This window comes from Saccostrea echinata, unplaced genomic scaffold, assembly GCF_033153115.1.
Source record: "Saccostrea echinata isolate AGI-Se365-2 ecotype Australia unplaced genomic scaffold, CSIRO_AGI_Sech_v1 ptg000025l, whole genome shotgun sequence".
Lineage (NCBI taxonomy): Eukaryota > Metazoa > Mollusca > Bivalvia > Ostreida > Ostreidae > Saccostrea > Saccostrea echinata.
In genome coordinates, this window is record NW_026889774.1 from 25,217,547 (window position 1) to 25,242,073 (window position 24,527).

Genomic DNA, 24,527 nt, shown 5'->3' on the forward strand with positions numbered 1-24,527 from the left:
CATAAAAGTTTCTGTTAAATAGCAAATTTTGGACACAAGAGCAATTCTATGGTTCTTTTGGACATGTAAAAGATTTTCTTGTCCCACTAGCCCGAAACATGATGGGAAATCTGCCAATTTATCTATAATTGCTTCAAGATTGTATGGTAATTTCTTTCGCCAATCATGAGCTAGAAATATTTGAAGATGTCGCACTTTTAAGCATAAGTCTCCTACATAGAGATCAAGCTTTGGAAGTTCTACAATTTTGTCCATGTCATCTTTGGTTACTTTGCAATATTCTGTTTCAGATATATTTATTGCAATAACTCTTCTACTCTGCACTACTGTATAGATGTTCTAGAAGAAGTGTAGTGTGAAGAATAAATTTGGCATAGGTTTAATTTTCTCCACATTCCTTAAATGTAGCAATCTCAGCCTGTTTGATCATTATATATTGCCACAAAACTTGTTGCACTGTTTTTTTAAGGCTGTGATAGCTATACATATAGTCCAACACCTCATGAAGCACTCTAGGCTCATTTTAAACAATAACAAAATTATACAAGGAATTTTATAATTTTAAAAGAAAAGAACTTTCACAATTTTAATGGTCAGGTAAACTTTTAAATAATAGATAAATGAAAATGGGACAAAATTACCATATCTTTATACAAAAAAAATCTTTGAAGACCAAGAGAGGCCAATGCGAGGGGGAATGAAATGTGTTAACTAATAGTGCTCTAGAACTGTTGTTTTGTTTAGTCCGCATGAGGATAGTGACAAATGGAGGAAGGTACAGACAAATAAATAGATCAGCTTTTAGATTTGTTATTGAGTACTAAATTAATATTTTGCTGATCCCCGATTATCCTATTTCTCTTGCTTTTGAGCAACACAGCTTAATTTATCGGCTTATTTTGTTTTAATCTATGGATCGTTTCATTATACCCAGGATACCGTTAAGGCCCTTGTCTCTTGCTACTTTCATAACGGAACTTTCGGTATTAATATCTAAAGGTTGACCAGAACTTGACTTCAAGTCGTTCATCGCTGCATTTATATTTTCCATTGACAATACATCAAAATCTCCAAAATCAATGTCAAGGAAATCACTCTCACTTAAGGACAGGTTTTCAAAATTTGATTCGGACTCAATTACGTCTGCAACTTGGCTCAAAGTAACATCATCATTCTCATGAAAATTCCAAAGATCCATTTTTATTAAACTATTGTAAATTTTAATTGTCTTAGGCTTTAATATAGGAGTAGGCAGTACCGAGCAATGCCTTGATTTTTCATTGGTCCATATACATTGTCAAATGTTAATATTTGATCATTAATATGCAGTATGCAATAAGCGGTACAAAACCTTAGCTCAAGCTTTTTGATTGGTCTTCTGGTACAAGTAACTTACACACCTGGATATTAATTGGTTATTGGTAAATACACTCACAGTTTTTAATTCACTCGGGGCTCTGCCCTTGTGAATTAAAAACTGTCAAACACGACAAGTACAAAGAAAATTCACGTATCAGTCAGCCTACTGCACCAATGTTGATTGGAAATTATACCTTGATGAAAATATTTTATGGACACTTTTTAAAAAGGGCCAAATTATTTTCCATGCATTTGTCGATTCCAGCGCTGTTTAAGTTTACTTGCTCAATATGCAGACCACATTTCATAATTGAAGAAAAGGGACAATCACTTTCAACTTTTTAAATACATTAAATATATTTTTGATAGCGGTATGTGATACTTGCATGTTGTGGAAAAACAGTTACTTTTGAAAAAGTAATCAAACCTGTAGCTCAGCTACTTTATCAGCAAACTGGAAAGAAAAATAATCCAGATAGAGAATTGTACTCAAAAGGGATTCAGACGCATCAAAAGAAGAATGAGGGATATGGTCTCATTACTATAGATAGAGGACCCAGAATCATGACCTCCATTGATGCTATTTAACAAAGAATGTGTCACAAGAGCAGATGAACAGACAGGAGGTCGCAAAACCTACTCCACGAGAAGTTTCCGATAAGTATTATATTCCCAGAATGCCTAGTGTGTAAGGACGGCAAAAACAAATGATGTTCATTGGATGAAAGAAGTATATTTCTTTGCGTACGAATTTAAAAAACCAGAAGTCTCTGACGAGACTGTAGCTCTACTGGTTTGTACTTATAACGAAGGAAGATATAAGTAGCACTCAGACTTGAAATTTGCAACAGCAATAAATAGAAAAATGATCCTTGGTTTAGTCTCTTTTTGTAGCAAGATTTATTGCAATAAGACTAAAACTGTAGGAGGAGTAGCCTTTTGAAAGAATTTTACAGAAATTTCGATTTGAGTAACCATGGCAACATCATTCAACAAAATAAAAACAAAAATACAATTATGTATCTTAGTGTCGTCTATTTGTGTGCCAAGTTATACTGAAATCAGACCAAAACTGTAGGAAGAGTAGGATTTTGAAAGTATTTCAAGGAAATTTCTATTTTTAGTAACCATGGCAACACCATTCATCGAAATGAAAAACAAATAAATAGAACTATGTATCTTAGTGTAGTCTACTTGTTTGCCAAGTTATAATGAAATCCGATCAAAACTGTAGGAGGAGTAGCATTTTGAAAGTATCTCAAGGAAATTTCTATTTTTAGTAACCATGGCAACACCATTCATCAAAATCAAAAAACGATGTACAGAATTATGTATCTGAGTGCTGTCTACTTGTGTGCTAAGTTATACTGAAATCAGACCAAAATTGTACGAAGAGTAGCATTTTGAAAGTATTACAGGAAAATTTCGATGTTTAGTAACCATGGCAACACCGTTCATCGAAACTAAAAACCAATACACAGAATTATGTATCTTAGTGTAATCTATTTGTGTGCCAAGACTGATTGAAATCAGACCAAATTTGTAGGAGGAATAGCGTTTTGAACGTATTTCCCAGAAATCTCTATTTTTAGTTACCATGGCAACACCGTTCATCGAAATTAAAAACCGATAAACAGAATTATGTATCTTAGTGTAATCTACTTATATGCCAAGTTATATTGAAATCAGACTAAAACTGTAGAAGGCGTAGCGTTTTAAAAAATTGTTTATAGACGGACGGACAGACAGACAGACGGACGGACGACGGACACCTCACTATCGCATAAGCTCTTCTGGTCTATGACCAGTAGAGCTAAAAATGAATTAATTTTCTATTTCTTGTTGAAATATACAAATTTTAACAGGAAAAATTAACTTTTTATTTATACTTTAGCATAAATAAATATTTATTGACCTCTGACGTCACGAGGTTGTCATTCATTCTTAGCAATGGCGAAGATGAACTTCAAATCAATTGTCAACATCCTTGTAAGTATTAAATGCTCATGACAACAAACTCAAATTATGCAAACACAAAAAATTAAATAGTATCAAGTAAGGTGACTTTTTTAAAAAGGTTTTATAGGTTAAAATTAAACGCAGAGTGCCGAAGTGCAGTCAGGTATCTAGCACCTCAAGTGACAAGTCCTTGTTTATAAGCAAGAAATTAAAATGCATTACTTCATAATTTGGATGATATTGTTTCAATTACTGGGATAAGGCTTATTATTATATCTTTTCTTAACTTGTTATGAAACAACATAAGCAGAAGAGAAAGGGGAGGGGCACCCTGTATGTCATCCTATATCTGCTCTGGATGAAATTTTAAAAAAAAAAAAGGTCTATTCTACAATTCAGAATGTATCTTCTAAATCTAAGAAAAAAAATTACCAATTATATTTTTCAGGCATACAACCTTAGCTTGATTATCTCAAGCCCATGTATGTATTCTGGGATAGATCACAGCTATTTTTTTTTTCAGTAAGTATTGTTTTAAAATACTTATTGATTCTTCAATGAAGATAGCATTGGATGCATTCATTAAGTGACATGTATGTTTGCTGCATTTGAAGTAGGTATATGTATGCTATTATTGTAACAACTAGATATCATTGAGATGGTGGCTATCTCAAAGGGCCCCGCTTTTAGCAACGAACATGAAAATGTAAGGTAGTTGAAAAGAGTTTATTTTGAAAAGGAACATTTGTGTATTATTAAGGGATGTGTTGTTTGAGTCTAAAGGGCTTCTATGTCATCCTTGTAATGATAAAAAATGGCACGAAAATCACGAGTGCTCCATACCCTCTATCGAAAAACGACAAAAAAAAAATCACGAATGTTGCACATCTATGAAAATTGTATTCTCTTTAGAGAAGTGGACAGGCTTTCGCCTACATCCACTTCTCTTCGCAAGCCTTCATGTTTTGATTCTGGAAAACGTGTAAATCTCGAACAGGTGACGGTCTACACTTTAACTGACATTTCGTCTAAAATACGTCTGAATGTACGTAATAGACGTGTTATATTATCAATTTTAACATAAATACACACAATTGTCACAAGAAAACTGACCTTTAAGTATTGTTAATCCATTTTCACAAGTTCTCCATCCCGGGGGGGGGGGGGGGGCACGCATGATTATTTATTTGTATTTTTCTCAAGTTTATGTGTGCTGTGTTTTATTACAAGCATGTAATAAACATACTAAAACATACCCTCAACCAATGTCAGCCCTCGGCCCTTCGGCCCACTAGCTGCGTCTCGAGCTGATGCAAGATGTGATATGGAAATTAAAGGGTATATATTATTCTCTATGTATATCACGGTGTACATGATATTTTTGAAAATATTTTTACCATCATTATCTTGTAGTATATTTAATGTATGCATTCTCTAATAAATTCCGGTAATTTATTTTCAATTACAAGTAAATTACATGCTATAGATACAATCTACGGGTATTTAACCCCCCTCCCCCCCCCGGTCTGTGTTGTAGAATATATTTGCTTCTTTCGAAATTTATTAATTTCAGATGATGAGTGTGGGGCACCAAAAAGGAAAAATTCCTAAACTTAGTACCTTTGCACATAACCGCCTATTATCATGCATTCATACATGTATTTAGTAGTTGATGCACGTTTTAGGCCAAATACTCTTGTAGGGATGGCGGAGGTATACCAAAGAATGACCCGGTCTCGCTCCCATAGAGAATAGTGTGACAGTTAGTTAGGATTGATGCTACTCTGTAATACTTTCCAACAGGTTGTAAATACAGTTTTTGATTCTTCTTATAATCAAGAAAAGCAAAGAGAGTTAAAATTTTGCTGAAAGTCCATTCTACACACACTCTCACTGCCGACATTCTTTTGTTAAAGCGCATCTGATTAGCTGAGATCACACCTCCCCGAAATGGGGGTATTAGGTAAGGTGATAATGGGTATGCGGGGTCACCGTAGAGGGAGTAGACATCATTATTTGCCTTTGTCATATATTGTTGCAGTTGATGCTCAACGTCGTTTTCTCGTAACATACCGGCATCATGACGTCGACCTTCAATTGGACCAAAGAGGTGCGCTATCATTCCATCAGGTGTCGTAATACACTGAAACTTAAGACCATGGACTCTCTTATGGCCATTAAACACCAACTGCTGATGAGATTGGGGTCTGCATATTGGCCTCACCGTTCCGTCTATAAAACCCCAGCAATTTAACAGCGGGGCTCCGCAGTTACTTATGGCTGTGGCCATTTCATCCAACTTTGCGTGCGACAACCAAGGCTGATTTAAACTCTCGAGTCTGTGTCCGTGGCTTGTATCAATGAAATTAAGGACAGTGTTAAAAATGTATGATAATTCAGCAGTTGATCTCCCAAATGTATGCGAAAGGTCTTGTAATCTACTTGGGTACGCTAATCGGCGAATAAGAATACACAAACCTTCTATTCCAGAACATACAGTCCTGTTTTGGCACACAATCTTTCTTGGTAAATCTAACGCTTCACACAAACCATTCACATCTTCTCTTTTAAATCTAAATAAATTACGGAACTGTTCATTGCTTAGTTCATCAAACTTTAACTGCCGATAAACTGATGAATCTTTTTCATCGCCCACACTTGCCAACAGTAAAAGGTCAGCATCATCCTCCAAAGATGCAAGTAACATCAAATTTTGCGCCATTTTAATTTACAATCACAGAGATGGAAAACTTATTTTGATTTGTTTATTTTGATTTTTTTATCCAATGAAATATTTTATTACAAAATGTTTTACACGTGCTGTTTGTTAAACAGAACACGATGTTAGTTACGCGTACTTGTAAAAACACTTATAGGTTTACACGTACACGTAGACGCACACGGTCAAATGCTTAACCTCTCTATTGTAAGAGTGACAGTCTGATTCTTATAGGATGTTCGACCACAGGATCAATACCATGTGCTTCAAAGGAGTATGACTGAACAATTTAATTTTACAAGGAACATTATGACCAGTGGTAGTGATGATTTACGGACCAGTGGAGGTAATCATTAAATTATCAGAGTCATGGAACTTGAAAATATTTACAACTGTAAAAATTCAAAAAAGGATATAACTCTGTTTCAGAAATAAGTTAAATATATGTATTACAATGACAATTTTCAGCTTAACAATGTTGTCCTAGAGGAAGTTGAACTGGATATGCATGAGACGTGGAGACTGGTCCTTCGGATGAGACCGCATAAACTGAGGTATCGTCTCTGGTCTCTCACCAGTAGAGTTAAAAAATAAATCGAAATAATGAATTAAATTACTTAAACTTGGTTTAATATAATGCTAAGAATATTTTAATCTATTACAAATTGTTTGAGAAACAGTAAATAACCATTTTTTCTATCTTACTTCTAAGTGCAGATCACTCTAACTGCCTGTACGAAAAAAAACTCAGCCCTGATTTCTTGGAGGTATTCTTGGCATATTATTGTACCAATTCAGTCTAACTCAGTGTTAAAGAATTGGATTACTTAGATGAATTCTAGACGGTTTATGGACCGAAATATGTAAATTAGTTCTCCTAAGCTAGAAGGAGTACGTCTAAATATATTAGACGGATTACGTCTAGCAGTATATTCTGGTAGTGCGCCTAAAAAATTAACCCTGTTTACGTCTAAAACTCTTAATCGTTATCCACCTAGTAAAAGATCTCCCCAAGGACAGCACTAGACGTATTAAATCTTAGATTAGCACTTCACTTTTGGTGACAGTCATGGTGAATCCTTATTCTGTGAAAAAATACTTGAGATTTAACAAGTTTAATTATCTTACTTGTGACTTCATGCATTATAAGAAATAGTTTTAAATTACACTATTATTTCCACATATTTCATTTTCCAGGTAAACCTGATTGCTAATTGACAGATCAATTTAGTCCATTTTCTTCACAGTCTTTTAATTTTCTTCTGGCATAGCTGACTTTCTCAGACATCATTAAAATCGTGGTCTTTCAGATTGTCCTTAATATTTTTTTTTTTACACCAAATATTGACATAATCTGCAATATTACACGATGGAAAGCTAAATTAACGTGATTTATTATAATAAATTATTTATTATAATAGAAGGAACTTTTATCTTGAAGTTAAGGTATTTATGTATAACGACCATATTTTGTATCTAATAAATAAACGGTTCTATATTTGTAATTATGGTATCATTTTGAAGGTGTTATGAAATAAAAAATAATACTCCCCCGAAAGAAATGTACAAAATTTTGATTATTGTCAAATTAATTGCACCTTGAATTTTACATTGAAGTCTAAAAAAGTCTAATAAAGAGAGAGTGTATGCATATTTTCACCAAGAGCTTTTTTTTATGAAATTCAAATTACTTTTTACAATATCTTAATAACACATGCATTGCCCATAGCCTTCAATGTAAAATTCAAGGTGATTTCTGAATTCAAGTAATTTGAATTTCATAAAAAAGCTCTTGGTGAAAATATGCATACACTCTCTCTTTATTAAAATATGAAATAAAAGTAATTATTTACCACATATATTTTGACGAAATTAAAATTTTCTTCTTCACCAAAGGCAGATAACTTCAAAAAATTTTAAAGTGCAAAATGACCAGTTTCTTTTATGTTAACAGTCATATGAATTTGGTTTATTTCACTTTCAATGTTATACCACACAGTCTGACACATCTGTTTCATATTTGGATATTTTACTTGAAAAAGACGTTAATGGTTATCTAACAACTTTATGATAAACGTGATGACTTTAACTTTTCAATAGTCAACTTTCCTTTCTTATGCAGCAATATACCTTCATCACCTGCATACGGGGTTTATATCTCTCAGTCGATTCGATACGCAAGAGCATGCTCTATGTATGTACAATTTCTAAACCGAGGTAAATTATTGACAAACAAGTTGATGAAACAAGAATATCAGCAGTCTTGTTTAAAGTCATCATTTCTTAAGTTCTATGGTCGATACAATGACCTTGACAGCAAATACAATTTATCATTGAGTCAAATGCTGACTGACGTTTTTCATACTAATTGTTAGACCATTATTTACACTGAATTGTCGACGGATTTTTCCGTTATTTCCCAATCATGACAAGGAGCACACGGCGGGTGTGACCGGTCGGCAAGGGATGCTCACTCCTCCATAGCACCTGATCCCACCTCTGATGTTTTGGAGGTCCATTTTTGCTCTGCACTTTTTTTGTATTGTTTAATGGACTTTTGAGCTTGAATACTGTTCGTTATCTCCACATATTTCATCTAGCAATGCATTTTTAATTAGTTTAAAATGATTCAAAATTGTTCAAAATCCCTTCATTAGGCATTGAATACCTTAAGTTTTTGCAATTAAAGGAAAGCTACAAAGCAACGCACGAAAATTCATGCTTTTCCTGAATTATAAAAACATGCATGTAGATTAAGGATATCCGATCCTCAGCCAGGAAGGATAACTCTTCTTAAATTTATTATTTTATTTAAAAAGTCTCAAAGTGAAGCTTGAAATTGAGATTTCTTCGTGCAACAATTTTCATTTCATATCGAAAGTTCCTCTAGTGTAAAAATCTCGGGCAACAATTTGCAGGTTAAAACATATTCGGAACGGGAAGGATGAGCCCTCTCAGCCGCTGTTGTTGCCCTTCTGAGGTCATCCTCCCTTGCTTCCAGATCTGAAACTTTTAGCAGTTTGACTCTCTAAAGACATACAAAGTTATGGTTATTGAATGAAAATGACCTGCAGCCTGCGAAATCAACTATTGAACCGAAAAGAAAGTCATCAAGTATCCAACTCCAACATATAGAGAGTCTTCTCAATGATTTGGGTGATCAGGTTAAAATCCACAGGTTATAAAATAGGCTTATAGATTATCTACAAGAACTAAATCCTTAGAAAGTTTAATTTCAGATGAGTTTCCGGGATGAGATACAAGCTGGGGAATAAGCAGCAACTGAAAGAATTGCTGGGAATGCAAACAACATACTGCAACCCAGATTTCATGCAAAACAGAAGGATAAAGGCAGACCGAGGAAAGTGCCCCTTAAGAGACCAACAGATGATGACATGAAAAAACTTTCACAATAAGGCCATCATGTAAAAAGTTGTTTGTCGTACTATGATCCATATTTTTATACTCCTGCTCTAAAGGAGAGGGGGGGGGGTATACCGTTTTACCCTTGTGTCTGTCTGTCTGTTCGTTACTTATTTTCGTTGCAGTTTTCTCAGCAACTGCTCTTGGCAGATGTTTGAAACTTTAACACACTGTTTGTTTTGATATGTCATATGGTGGGATTTTTTTTTGTACAAATCCAATGTCAACTTCCTGTTTATCTGTGCGTCTGTCCGTACCAAATTTCCATTTCAGTTTTCTCGGCAACTACTGATCCCAGTTCACTTGAGAGCGTATATTTACATCAGAGCAGTGGTATTAATAGTGAGCATAACAATAGCTCACAGACTTCTAGTCCAAGATATAGGTATTATTAGAAGAAAAGAATGTTATTGCTTACAGATATATCTCCGAAAAATTATTCAAATAAAGTTGGTTAGGTACATAAAATATTGCATTAATATTAAATACATGGAAAGGCCCACTTCTTAAGCATTGTTTTAAACAATGGCTTTAAACACCCATTCTAACAATCTAATTAAAATTAGATGTTCCGGATCCGCTACCGCTTCTCAAACATCTAACAACATCCCATTCGGGGACACGTCAGAGCGACCTTTCGATTATGAATAAACATAAAAATTTTGGCCAATCAGATTCAACCTTCTGTATATAATTCTAAAATTAGTTCCACGGCTATATCTTTACATTATTGATGCTCAGTAGACTGTCTTAGATTGAATTAAAGTAATTTTGGTATAAATTGAACTATAGTCCGCCAATCTGGCATCCTTACCTGAATAAGGCAAACGAAAAACACAAACTACATGTATCCTTCATTCTCATTATATCGCGGGTTCCATTGTATCGCGGTATTTCCCAAAAATTAGGATACATAGCTCATATCCTTTTTGTTGATGGACTATCTGTCTGTCGTCTGAATGTTGACTTTTGCGATGGTTAAAAAGTATGGAACACCCGTTGGAAAAATATTTATTCAAATAAAACGAAATTTTACAGATTTCCATTCCCGTTTTTATTTTATTTAGACCATTGAATATATAACCAAGTAAAATCCATAATAAAGTTCATATTTTGAAAACCTTAAGTTTGTATTATACTTAAGTTTTCATGTAGATTTACAAAATAAATTAAAAAATATAAAAATTGTACTTTGTGACCGTGCCAAACCTCCATGTTTTCAATACCGCGATACAATGAGACTCTCCACTTTTGGATGTAAATAAGACTTCCTGTTATAAAAATAGAATACAAAGTAAACGAAGAAAGCTTAGAAAATAATTAGCCACTAAAAAGTTAGGCCATTAATAGGTTTATGAATAGTATTTGGTGAAAAGTTAATGTAAGAATTTGGAATAACTTTTTTATGCAAAAGAAATAAGTACCGCGATATTATGAGACACCAGTATACTATATATCCCGCACGTCACATTCATACATAGCATGGTCTTTACCATGCATATTTTGTTTACTACGAAACCCCTCGGGCGTTTAGGTTTGGCAGTAAAAAAAGAAACGCATCCGAACTATAAGCCAAGATTTCGACGACGGCGATTTCATTGGGTAATCGAAAGGTCGCTCTGACGTGACCCCGAATGGGATGTTGTTAGATGTTTGAGAAGCGGTAGCGGATTCGGAACATCTAATTTTAATTAGATTGCCATTCTAATTAACTAATTAGTTATGAAAAACAAAGGAGAAAATAGTAAATGGTCATATGGAAGTGTAAAGATTTGTAAACAATGAACTGATTTCATAAGATTTTTATGAACAGGTATCAAGAGCAACCAGGTCCATCAACAGAGGAAGCAGCTACAACCATGATCAACAACAGAGACATCTCATGGATCTGTTGCACCATATCCACCACTGCGGTTGGTTCCTCCCCCAGAAGGACCAATACAGCTCTCTAACAATGAGGAACAAAACTGATTTCCTAAGTTAAATTTTAATGGTGGAAATAGGAAATTTTGGTGCAGCATTTCATTTCCAGAAGTTTGCATTGTATTTTGTGCCATTTTTAACCCCCCCCCCCCCAAACAAATAAATTAAATTGAAATGAATTAAAATTTTACTGTCAGTGTTAACAAATTTTGAACACCTCTACATCCATTAAATACTTTTAGTGAATTAATACCTATAATGATACGCAGCCAATTGTTGAAAAGATCATTTTTGTAATTGAAATCTTTATGTTGTACAAGTCCTGTTATTGCTGAAAGTCAAACTGCATCATGAATTTCTAACACACAGTTGTTAAATTTGATGAATTAAAGTTTCTAAGCAAGGACACTTTTACACATTTCAAAGAAATTTTTATAAATTAGAAAATGATTATATGTCTTTGGTCAGGAAGGACTGGGACAACCATCTTGGATGAGAATTCCACCATCAATGCTTGGCAGAAGGATTACCGTCATCCAAAATTGAAAGCCTCAGCTAATTATCTTTACTGCAAGTGGTATGCTAACTTTTCAATCTGATTTTTAAAAAATACAAAACTGACATCCAAACAGTGATGCAACACATTATATACAACAAAATGAAAACATGGAGATCCTGACCATGACTAAGAGTAGATTTATGCTGCCTTGACATTATGTCAGTCCAGTAGTAGGCTGGCAATGGTAGATAGGCTAAGTTTAACATCTTATGCCTTAGGCCAGTGTCAACAACTTCATTATTTCTACTTGGATATCAAGGTTCAGGATTTGAGGAAAATTCATACAACCAACAGATGAAACCTTACAGCTTATGAAGTCCACCAAGGGTAGAGTTTTTATGTTGCTTTGACATGTCAGTCCAGTAGTAAGCTGACAATGATAGATAGGCTAAGCTTAACAACTTATGCCTTAGGCCAGCGTCAACGGCTACATGCCCTTTATCCTGAAAATGAGAGATATCTAACCACTCCAGAGGATGCATAAATGCTAACAATTTTAACTATATGAAAGTACAGGTATTTAAAAAACAATTCATTCGTCTTTTCTTTCAATTATGAGGTATATTTGTTAAGAAAATAAAGTATATTGTGCCTATTAAAATACATATATATCATAAACATTTTTTCTTTTAAATTTGTAAGTAATAATATTAGAAACACAGTCAAACCTCATTATCTCAAACTCAGTATGACCAAAGGGAAAGTAATTGCGACTTCTAGATGACTTCCACATATATCCATGTTATTTGAAATATCAGTGTTTGAGATAGCGAAGTCCAACCGTGACATGCTTTGATATTAAATATTGAAAAAATGTGGCTGGAAAATATCTGGAAAAAAATTACATGTAATTGCATGTTTCTCAGAAATTGGATGACTTGGAAGTTGAGACACCTTTAGTCTACCATACATGTATTTAATTCACTGGTGCAACTTATTAAAGGGCAGACACTCTCATGGCAGAATAGACAGGGTTATCGTTCTGTAATTTAATTCATAGCACATAGTAAATTAAATGTGCATTGTAGTTTATCTGAATGTAAACTAAATTTACAGTATATATACTTGAAGGAAAACTTTTCTATAGAGAAAAAAAACTGTCGGCCGTGCCATGCGGGTCTTCAAGAACTTGAAAAATATTTTTAGATTACAAGATATACATACTATATACTAGTATAGATTGATTGATTGATTAGGGTTTAACGCCGAGTCGGCAATATTTCAGCCATATTTCGGCGGAAAATTAATTCTGTATGATCGGTTTTGAAAGATTTTTGGTTTCTCTGGCGGCCCCCAGTGAGCCTACTCTTTTCCGAAAACCAGAAAAACGATCTTTTGCGTGCCAAGGGGGTTGCAATCCTTGACACGGGGCACCATTTAACGTCCCATCCGACGGACTTAAAAATTTAAAAATATTTTAAAAGTTTAAAATAAAATTCTCTCTATGTTTATCAAAAAATAATTACATTGTATACCTTTAGATTTTACTGTAAAAATCAGTTTCATGTAAATAATCTAAAATTGTATTAACATTAACATTTGTAAACAGTTCACGCATCGTTCGTACATTATTGAAAAGTCTACTTCGAATAGGCGAAAAATCAGAACATTCTAAAAGAATATGATTTATAGTAAGCGGACAGTCACAGGATATACATTCTGGCTGAAGTTCTCGATTTAATAAGTATGCATGTGTTATTTTAGAATGACCTATACGTATTCTTGAAATAATCACTTCGTCCTGACGTTTCAGGCCGAAGTTAGATGATATGTTAACTTTGTTTTCTATTGCATATAGTTTACTTGTATCACAAAATTCCCAATATATCTGCCAAAGAGAATTTACATAAAGTTTCACAATATATTTTAGGTCAGTATAAGGGATTTTAAAAATGGTAATTTCGTACTGAAGTGCCAATTTTGCAGCACTATCAGCCTTAGTGTTTCCAATGATGCCAATATGACTTGGAATCCAACAAAAGTCAACTACTTTACCTTGTTGAGTGAAATGATAGAACTGAACTAATATATCTAAAATGTATGGTTGATCGATATTCATATTTTGTATAGATTGCAAGCAAGAAAGCGAGTCCGAAAATATTGTAAAAGAGTTGTCATTAGAAGATTTAATATATTCAAATGCAAGCTGTATGGCTTTTGCCTCTGCTGTAAATATTGTAGCTTCATTTGGAAGCCTGAAAGAGAAAACATTATTTTTATTCACTGCAGCCGCTGCTACTTTATTTTTGTCTTTAGAACCATCTGTATAAATTTCGACTGTAGAATGTTTAGATTGTTTTATTTCGGCTAATTTTTGTTTAAAAACAAGAGAATTGGTTTCTGATTTCTTAAATTCAGTTAAAGATGTGTCTACATTTGGTTTAATTAATTTCCATGGCGGTATTTCAGAGAAACTTGTAGGTTTTATAATGTCCAAAGGTAAGTCAGAATCCCTGATATGTTTCCTAGATCTTAGACCAATAGGTTTTATACATGTTTTACTTTTATCATATAAATTTTCGTACTGCGGATGAAAAACACAATCATAAGCAGGATTATTAATATTTGCCTTCAATTTGAGAATATACTGTAAGGTAAGTTTGATTCTTCTTAAGTCCAGCGGTGGCTCATTTGCTTCAACGTATAGACTATTTACAGGAGAAGTTCGAAAAGCATATATATATATATATATATATATATATATATATATATATATATATATATATATATACATATGGCATCTCTTAGGGTGCCCCCCTTTCCAACAGGGTATGTTAAGAAATACATTAGATAAATTCTAAAGTAAGTATGTTTTAGTTGTTAAAAGCTTTCACTTTGTAGGAACATAGGAAGAATAAAATTCGGCTGTAAATTGTGTGTGTGGAATACAAAGAATATATTTGATGTACACAATTATATTTTCAAATTAAATTCAAAGCTTAAAGCCACCCACACAAAAGAATGAGAGACATCGGCTAGCTTAAATACCTGAAAGATGCATAAATTTGTGGAGAATGTAGAAAAATAGCAATTATAGACTTTCTCACTCAAGAAATATTTACTTTTTAAAAAACAAAATGTTCTTACTGTGAAATCACTACTTTTGTAGCCAGTATAGGGGTTTAAAATTTGTGTTGTTTTAGTGGTTTGGAGACAACGATGAATTCATATCCTCTTGGAAAATTGGATTTACAAACATATAACAATGCGGTACTTCTTCATTCAAAAATCAATTCACAACACATCACTGCGTGTTTTTCCTTAAACCACTAAATATTGACCCATGAGAAAGTAAGTGATATTGGCATTTGGAAAAAAAGAAAACTTGATCTGGCCAGTACAATATTTGACCAGATTCTCACTAATTAAACATTGAATCATTATTTTTTGAAAGCCACATTGTAAGGGTTAATGAGCATTGTGGCCAATGGGCCTCCAGATATCTTCCCAATCTATAAATGGAATAACATTGTGTTTATTTTTATGCCCCCGGATCGAAAAATCCCGGGGGTATATTGTTTTTGTCCCGTCTGTCTGTTTGTCTGTTGTCAACTTTAACCTTGCCCATAACTTTAGATTGGTTGGAGCTATGATTTTCATATTTCACATGTGTATTCCTTGTGACAAGACCTTTCTTTGGGTACCATCATATTTATACCCCACGCAACAAGTTGCGGGGGGTATAATGTTTTTGACCCGTCCGTCAGTCAGTCAGTCCGTCAGCCCTGTTTTTTTTGTCAGCACAACTCCTCAAAAACCGCTGCACAGAATTTGGTCAAACTTTGCAGATATTTAGGACACAATGTGTAGATGTGCATATTACCAGGTAATTCCGATTCCATTATTTTTTCTTGGAATTTCGGCACTTTTCAACTTAGATTTTTGGCCATTTCTTGAATATACAGATGAACAGTTTGTCAGCGCAACTCCTCTTAAACCGCTGCACAGAATTTCGTCAAACTTTGCAGATATTTAGGACACAATGTGTAGATGTGCATATTACCAGAAAAGTCCGATTCCTTTATTTTTCTGCGAATTTTGGCACTTTTCAACTTAGATTTTTGGCCATATCTTGAATATACAGATGAACAGTTTGTCAGCGCAACTCCTCTTAAACCGCTGCACAGAATTTTGTCAAACATTGCAGATATTTAGTACACAGTGTGTAGATGTGCATATTACCAGGAAATTTTGATTCCATTATTTTTGCCTTAAGAGTTTTCCCTATTATTGAAGAAACTTTCCAGCTAGGTAATAAGGAAATCCACTGGAATCAGCTTTTGTAAAGAAATTTTATGTGAAATAATTTATGACCTTAAAAGACCCCTATTGACTTTGAGATCAAAATATAAATGATTTAACACACACACAAAATCTTGGATAGTTCCCCCCCCCCCTTTAAATTGGTGCTTTGCCTTAAATAATTTCATAGGTACAGTATATAAACAAATTCATATGACTATACATCATAATTCTGTTTCCATCAATTATTTTAAATGTGTAAATTGTCATGTGTTGGACATGGAACTTACACTCATTTACAAATCGAACTCACTGAGGAATTTAAATAACAGTTTGTCAGCATAACTCCTGCACTGAATTTCCTGAAACTTTGTAGGTATTTCAGACATAATGTATAGATTTGTATATAACCAAGAAATTTTGTTTCCATTATTTATCTAGAAACTTCAGCCCAATTAAATTTGTAACATACAAAGATTTGAATGTCCTTATATGCAAGAAGTTTTGATGTGATGATTTTTTGCAAGTAATGCCCCTTTTTGTATTATACTTTGTATTTAAATTGCACTGTGCCATTCATAACATGTTGCATTGTAGAATTTTGGGGGAGCGTGGGGTATGAGAGCTTGCTCGCTTTTTCTTTCATTGACCTTAGAGTTTGACCACTTTTGCAATATTTTATGAGACTTTAACCTTGGCCATAACTTCTGAACAGTTGGTGCTTGGGGTTTCAAACTTCACATGTGTATTCTTTGTGACAAGGCCTTCTTTTGGATACCAACAACTTTGACTTTTTGACTTTGACCTACTTTTGAAAAACTTTGAAAAACTTTAACCTTAGCCATAACTTTTGAACAGTTGGTGCTTGGGGTTTCAAACTTCACATGTGTATTCCTTGTGACAAGACCTTTCTCTGGATATCAACCTCTTTGACCCTGACCTAGGAGTTTGACCTACTTTTGAAAATTTTAACCTTGGCCATAACTTTTGAACGGTTGGAGCTAGGAATTTCATACTTCACATATGTAATCCTTGTGATAAGACCTTCTTTTGGATACCAACCATTTTGACCTTGACCTAGGAGTTTAATCTACTTTTGAAATACTTTAACCTTGGCCATAACTTTTGAATGGTTGATGCAAGGACTTTCATACTTCACATATGTAATCCTTGTGACAAGACTTTCTTTTGGATATAAACAACTTTGACCTTGACGTTTTACTTACTTTAAAAAAACTTCAACCTTTCTTTGGGTACCAACATTTTTTATCTTTTAGCCTGGATTTTGACTTGCATTTGAGAAACTTGAACTTTCGCCATAAGCTGCCATACGGGGGCATCAGTGTTTCACAAACACATCTTGTTTTACTTGTAGTTCCTACAGTCCAAAGTTATATCTAAAATGTTTTAAATATGACTTATTGTGTCATAACTCCTTAAATTATAATAGACTGGTGTAGGAGAACGAGAGAGAGAAAAGAAAAAAATCCTTCTGTCTTGACAATGCATTTAAATTAATTTTATAGTGATATTATGGAGGTGAATTTGGATAATTTTTTTTAACCCAAGGCTTAAGACAGGGAGAAAATATAGATAACCTCATTAGGTTTCATCTACTAGTCTACTACTACATGTACTTATCAACTACTATTTATACAATGGGTTTGTATACTAGTAACTGTAACATATGGTAAACATGCATGTAAAGGGAATTCAAATTAAGACTTTAATAAGAATTAGATTAGTAATGGAAATGATTCTTTACCCAAGAAGAGTAAAATAAAGATGGGAACTGAAGCATATTAAAGCACTTAAAGATTGAACATGTAAATGACGGCTATATAGAGCTATAAATTTTTTTTCTAAAGGATTAGGTGAGTGAAAAATTTTGTTTATCCAAAATAAATTTTGTATAATTAAAGAATTAACCCTCTTTGCTTCTCTAACATGCTGTTTTAGAGGCATCTTTTCAAAACAATTTTCGACCTTTAAAAAGGCCCTTTTTTACTCTGTAACGGGAGCTCTAGGAGAAAAATGCAGCGGACCAGTCCGGGATCCGAACCCGGGGCCCCTTAATCTCCAGCCAGGTGCTCTACCAACTGAGCTATCTGGCCACCGGCGATCGAACCCGTCTGACCGCCACATTCCTCACTCCTAAAAGGTCTTCCCCCCGAAGACACCAACCCAGGCTCTTCCCTGGCAGGCCTCTCACCTGTCACTTCCAGGGCATGGCACGGCACCAAATGTAAAGGGAGAGGAGAAAAATGCAGCGGACCAGACTGAAATTCGAACCCGGGCCCCCTGAATCTCCAGTCAGGTGCCCTACCAATTGAGCTATCTGGCCTACGGCGATCGAACCCGTCTGACCGCCACAACTGGAAGAGGACAGCTGACCACCACAGGGAATCTGCATATAAAACCATGGAGAGAGGACAGGATGCTCATCACAAGACTCGCCGAAGGGCTGAGAGAACGCTGCGGTAGAAACATCTAATCCCACGATCATTCAGATGCACTCCATCCTTGTCAAAAAAGTTGTTTTTAAAGAATTTGTGGGTAAAGAAGAGTACCTTCTTTCCCTGCTCAAAAGCACTAAATTCTTTAAAAAGAAACTTGTTGACACCTTTCTTCATGCTCAGGAAGGCCCCTTGACCGCTGCCAAGAGAAAATGAAGCCAACAATAATGATGGAATGAGGATTCTTCTCATACCCCCCCCCCCGTGCTGAAGGAAAATAACGTCAGGACGTCTTCTCCTTAACACTCCATAAGTATCTTATGTCCAGGTGATAAACTTGTGAAACAGTTCTTCCCCAAACTCCATGAAGATACATGTAGAACAGCATTCCTCAGTGGTGTGTCTTTGCCGTTGACACTCATAGGCATCCATTCTTTCAGTCGTACAAAGCTGTGTCCACAAACGCATGTGAAAAATATGAAGATAACGAACAGTATTCAGGCTCAAAAGTCCATCAAACAATACAAAATAGGAGCAGAGCAAACACGGACCTCCAAACATCAGAGGTGGGATCAGGTGCCATGAAGGAGTGAGCATCCCCTGCCGACCGGTCACACCCGCCGTGTGCTCCTCGTCATGATCGGTAAATAACGGAAAAATCGTTCAAAAATCTAAAAGAATTCCACTATCTCTTAGTCCAATGACACTGACCTTGAAGTATGACCTTGAGGCAAGAACAGAGACTAAGTCCCTTAGATAGCATTACTCATTCAAGACTAAGTCCCTTAGGTAGCATTACCAATTCAAGACTAAGTCCCTTAGGTAGCAAAGGCTAGGTATAAGTGTTTCTATGCAAATGAGCTAATAAAAACGCATAAGAGGTATATTTTTATTCGGAGAGTGTTAATTTATTTTCTTATGCATACTTAGTATCCACGATATGTTATACCCAGTAGACATTATGACGTCATATTATGACGTCACTGATATTACCCACCGGAGGAAGTAAAACACATCAACAAAACAGCTTCGGCGCAAGGGATTACCCTATTTATTTTTACATAAAAATTGTAGAATGCTAAGAGGAATATTCTGTAGATTGATAAAATTGCTGCACAAATCCTAGGCATTTTCTCATTTGATCGGAATCTGAGGAAACTTATATCGGACTGTACATGTTTACACCTATTCAACGTAAAACTTTACAAATTGAAATAATACAGCTAAGCTGTTGATATTTGTGCAGCAATACCAGCAAACTTTGGAATATTTTGCCTCTAAATATACCTTGTTTCAATTAAATAAAATAGAGCATGCCCTTGAGCCACTGCGTTTTTGTTGATATCCATTATAATCTTGTGTAATAAAGAACAATGACGTCATAATGTGTACTGGCTATCTCATGTCGTGGGTACCAAGTATGTATTAGACAATAAGTTTTAACTTTCTTTGTATAATAATTATAGTCCTTAGGCATTTTAATTACATTATTTGCATAGAAATGCCTACACCTAGTCTTAACTCACCTGCGTCTGCGAATAAGTATTTGTGTTCTCATGGTGCCAGCTGTCTAATACAGAGTGGAATGTTTGTTGGCTCTATATTTGTAATATCTGTAATAATTAATATTCACTTGTTTTTGGCTTTTTTACCTTTCCATACGCTTCAGGGACAGGCCTATAAAACTCGGGTGGTACCCCCTCCCCCCTGTTTTGCTACGGGCCTGGGGATTGAGTAATTCTGAACGATTTTAGTGCACAGTAATCAAGATACCCCTCTGACTACTTTTCAAAATTTTCGGCCATGCAGTCAAAATTTCGTATATTATGTAATCCTGCTTTTCTTTTTCCTTTCGGTATAGAAAATGATTTAATTCATTTTTACAATAAAAATTGATTTAATCTGATGTTCTTAGATAGAGTGTATAAATGATATTCCACACAAACATATACAATTTTTTGATATAGGACTATTTAGTTATTTGTAAATTAAATCTTGTTTACATTAATGATGGGAAATGAAGTATAAAATTATGTATAAGTACAAAAATTGATATCATTTGTTGAATATTATGATTGATTGTAATTGTTAAACGCCGAGTCGGCAGTATTTCAGCCATAATTTGAACAAGTTCAGTCGCCCGCGTGGCGCAGTGATAAGAGAATTTGCTCTAGAGTCGCGGAGTAAGGAGTTCATCCTTACGTCGCGGGTTCAATTCCCATTTCGGGACGGGATCCTTCGGATCGGACGGCATAAGCCGAGGTCCTGTGTTTCAGTAGGTGCTGGCACGAAAAAGATCCCTCACTGCTCAATGGCCCTGAGTGCCGAGTATAGGTCAAAATTTGCAGCCCTCCACCGGCAAGTGCCGGCGTCTCCATAAAAGTGAAAAGGTGTCGAGAGGGACATTAAACATCGAATAAATTCAAGATCACTGCCTGAAAAAGTGTTAATTTCACGCCGGTCTATAATTTTCTACTAAAAAACATTGGAACTTCATACATGTACTCCACACAAAAATTACTCATGTCCTAAGGAGTGTCATGACCTAATGTCATTTTTACAAGTTCAAGGTCATTCGTATCAAAAGCATGGAATTTGTTTCCTCCTTCTTTCTGTCATTTCTATCATAGTTTTCTGGTCTTCTTTTGCTACGCTACATAATGAGCTGATTTTTTAAAGAAATGATTCTTGTTAATAATATACAAATATTGAAATTTCATTTTCATTGACCCATATTTACGAAAGTAATGGTCCTTAGACTTTGAAATTGACCACGAAATTACTGTTTTCGGACTTTCGAGGGGATATACTTAAGATAATGAGCTGATTTTTGGTACCTAACTTGATATTAATAACCTACAGATCAAGTCCGAGTTCTGTATTAATTGACCCATTTTTGCGAAAGTCATGGCCCTCAGACTGTCAATTTCCAACAAGTCATTGTCTTCCGGACTTTTTTGTTATGCTTGTAGATAACAAGCTGATTTTTGGTACCTAACTTGATATTGATGACTTACATGTACAGTCTGGCTCACTTTCGAGTTTTGTATTAATTGACTTTTATTTAATGTTATGGTACTTAGACTTTGAAAACTTCTAATAATTCACTGTATTCCGGGTATTTTTACTATGCTTTAGATAATGAATTATCTTTTGGTATCATCTTGATATTGATGACTTACAGTTAATGATCAAGTTTCATGATGATTGACCCGTATTTATGAAAGGAATTACCCTTGTACTTTCAAAATTACTACATTTTTGTAATCATTCACTTTTTTCCGAATTATTTTGTTTATGGGCTGTAGTTGTAAATTTGTCTGTTTGTATTGAACTTGTTGATCGTAAATGAGTTTCGTATTAATTGATCCATTTTTACAAAAGTTGTGATCCTTATAATTTCTAATAGTTGGACTTTTGTCTATTACGTTGCTTATAAGCGATCAACATAAGCATACTGTGGTAAAGACTACTTATGAAAAAGGCAAAAGCAACAGTTTGATTCTTTTTGTTTGTGAAATTGCCTTCCTTTGTTATTTTCACTTTCTTGGACTTTCACAATGTCATCGGTGGCATTAGTGTCACCCTGACACTTCTAGTTTTTTTGTTTTGTTTTGTTTTGTTTTTTGTTTTTTTAGCATTTGCCCAGTTAATCGTATTCATTTTTTAAACACAACAATTTAATGGCATTGAATACTTTCACGTAGAAAAATGATATAAAATATTTATCAGCTAAAAGTTTTGTATTATTGATCCTGGCCTCTTAATTAGAGTAACATTTTAATCTCGACCACGGGGTCAATAATTGTGTACTTTTTAAATTTAAAGGTTTTGTTTACAAATTTGGATTGAGTCGTCCACAATCGGATTTAAAACACCTGAAATAGCAATCAATTTTAATGCATTAGTGCTGTTTGCATTTACAATTTCAGAATTATAGAAGACAAAGTCTAACATTGTTTATTAAAAAAAGTTCTGATATATTGACCAAAGCTAGAAAATACGAGTTTACTACCCCTATATAATACTCTTCAACTCGTTATCTTTGCTTAACATATGCATTTCAGTGCTCAAACACACATGATTATTTTCAATTTATAAAAATAAAACCACACACCTACATTTTTTTTTAAAAATGTGTATTCTTTAGAATAAATTGTTAGAGAATTAAAACAATTATTATTTCTTTTAGGAAGAGGAACTGCATGGACATCAAGCCTTGTCGGTCATCCATTTAATAAACAGCATATGGATAAACAAAGAAGTTATGGTTAAAGCATTACTGTGCCCTAAAATTTTTATGTTTTCAAACATTATGGAATTTTCTTAAATATGAGTTGAGTATATGAATGTGATAAATCATGAGAGAATACTGCATAAAGTAGAGCAGCTCCAGAAAATTGACGTCATTAATTTGGTACATTTCTAAGTTTTTAACAAAAAAGCCTCAAAATGACTTATTTCTGGGGTTATTTTCCTTAAGAAAATAGTGTCCGCAGCCGTCGCCCCCTTCAATTTTGCATATGTTGTGTAAAATCATTTTGAAAAATTATATGTCTGAAAATTTGTAGGCGATGCATGTCCTCTATATTATCTGAAAGAAAATTCCACTGAAAATTAATGTCTTTTGCAACTTTTTAAGAAAATACGGGACAATGCACAAGTTCAAGACGTCACAATTACATTTTTGAGGTCATATGAGAAAAACGATTTGCATTTTCTACTGCATGGAATTTCTATGATTCAAAGAGCATAAGTGTTAATTTCTTACATCACTTTCATATGTTTTAGAAAAAAGTGGAAACCGTACCTTGTTCTTTAACAAGTTAATTCAGAGAATGTATGACCCTGCTTAAGGAAAAGAAGAGGGTGGGAAAACTTGAACAGTTTTGCAGATGGAGAAAGAAATAAGGTCAACCTTGACCTTTCAGTTTTTTGAGAAATCTTCCGGAAAAGAAAGTGTTGCACACAGAGAGAATGTATGAATTTATGACCTTGACCTATGGACTTCAAAATAAATGGGTGAATTTTTTTGGCCATTGGGTCAACTTTACAATATTGTTTGTTTGCCCTCTCCCTACTTAGGATGAAAAACTTGGGTCGGTAGGAAGGTGGGAATTTTTATGACCCCGTACTTGAAGATTCGGGGGCATATAGTTTTTGCCCTGTCTGTCTGTCTGTCTAGCTGTGTCTGTCCGCAAAAACTTCAACCTTGCCCATAACTTTTGTTTCGTTGGAGTTATGGCTTTCATATTTCACGTGTATTCCATGTAACAAGACCTTTCTTTGGGTACCATCATATTTGACCTTGACCTTGGAGTTTGACCCACTTTTGCATAATTTTATGAGACATTAACCTTGGCCATAACTTTTGAACATTTGGTGCTTGGGCTTTCAAACTTCACATGTTTAATTTTTGTGAAAAGATCATTCTTTGGATACCAACACCTTTGACCCATTGACCTTGACCTTGAAGTTGGACCTACTTCTGAAAAAAAAAACTTTAACCTTGGCCATAACTTTTGACCAGTTGGTGCTATGGCTTTCATACTTCACATGTGTATTTCTTGTGACAAGATTTTCTTTGGATACCAACAACTTTGACATTTTGACCCTGACCTTGGAGTTTCACCTACTTAATTTTGAAAAAATTTTAACCTTGCCCATAACGTTTGATTGGTTGGAGCTATGGCTTTCATATTTCACATGTGTATTCCTTGTGACAAGACCTTTCGTAACTACCAACATCATATTTGACCTTTTGCCCTTACTTTGGAGTTTGACCCACTTTTGCAAAATTTTATGAGACTTTAACCTTAGCCATAACTTTTGAACAATTGTTGCTTGGGCTTTCAAACTTTACATGTGTATTTATTGTGATAAGACC

General features: G+C 34.5%; 3 protein-coding genes across 3 annotated transcripts in view; 1 reads left to right on the plus strand and 2 right to left on the minus strand.

Moving 5' to 3' along the window:
* The window catches only part of LOC133192256 (A disintegrin and metalloproteinase with thrombospondin motifs adt-2-like), a 435,058-nt gene that overhangs the window by 347,594 nt on the left and 62,937 nt on the right, over positions 1 to 24,527 (plus strand). The window lies entirely within an intron of this gene.
* Positions 1 to 24,527, minus strand: part of LOC133192258 (tubulin-specific chaperone cofactor E-like protein) — a 479,266-nt gene that overhangs the window by 295,403 nt on the left and 159,336 nt on the right. The window lies entirely within an intron of this gene.
* On the minus strand, positions 5,000 to 6,040 carry LOC133192984 (uncharacterized). The gene has a single exon (XM_061328986.1). The coding sequence runs from the start codon at positions 6,038 to 6,040 to the stop codon at positions 5,000 to 5,002; it is 1,041 nt and encodes a 346-aa protein (XP_061184970.1).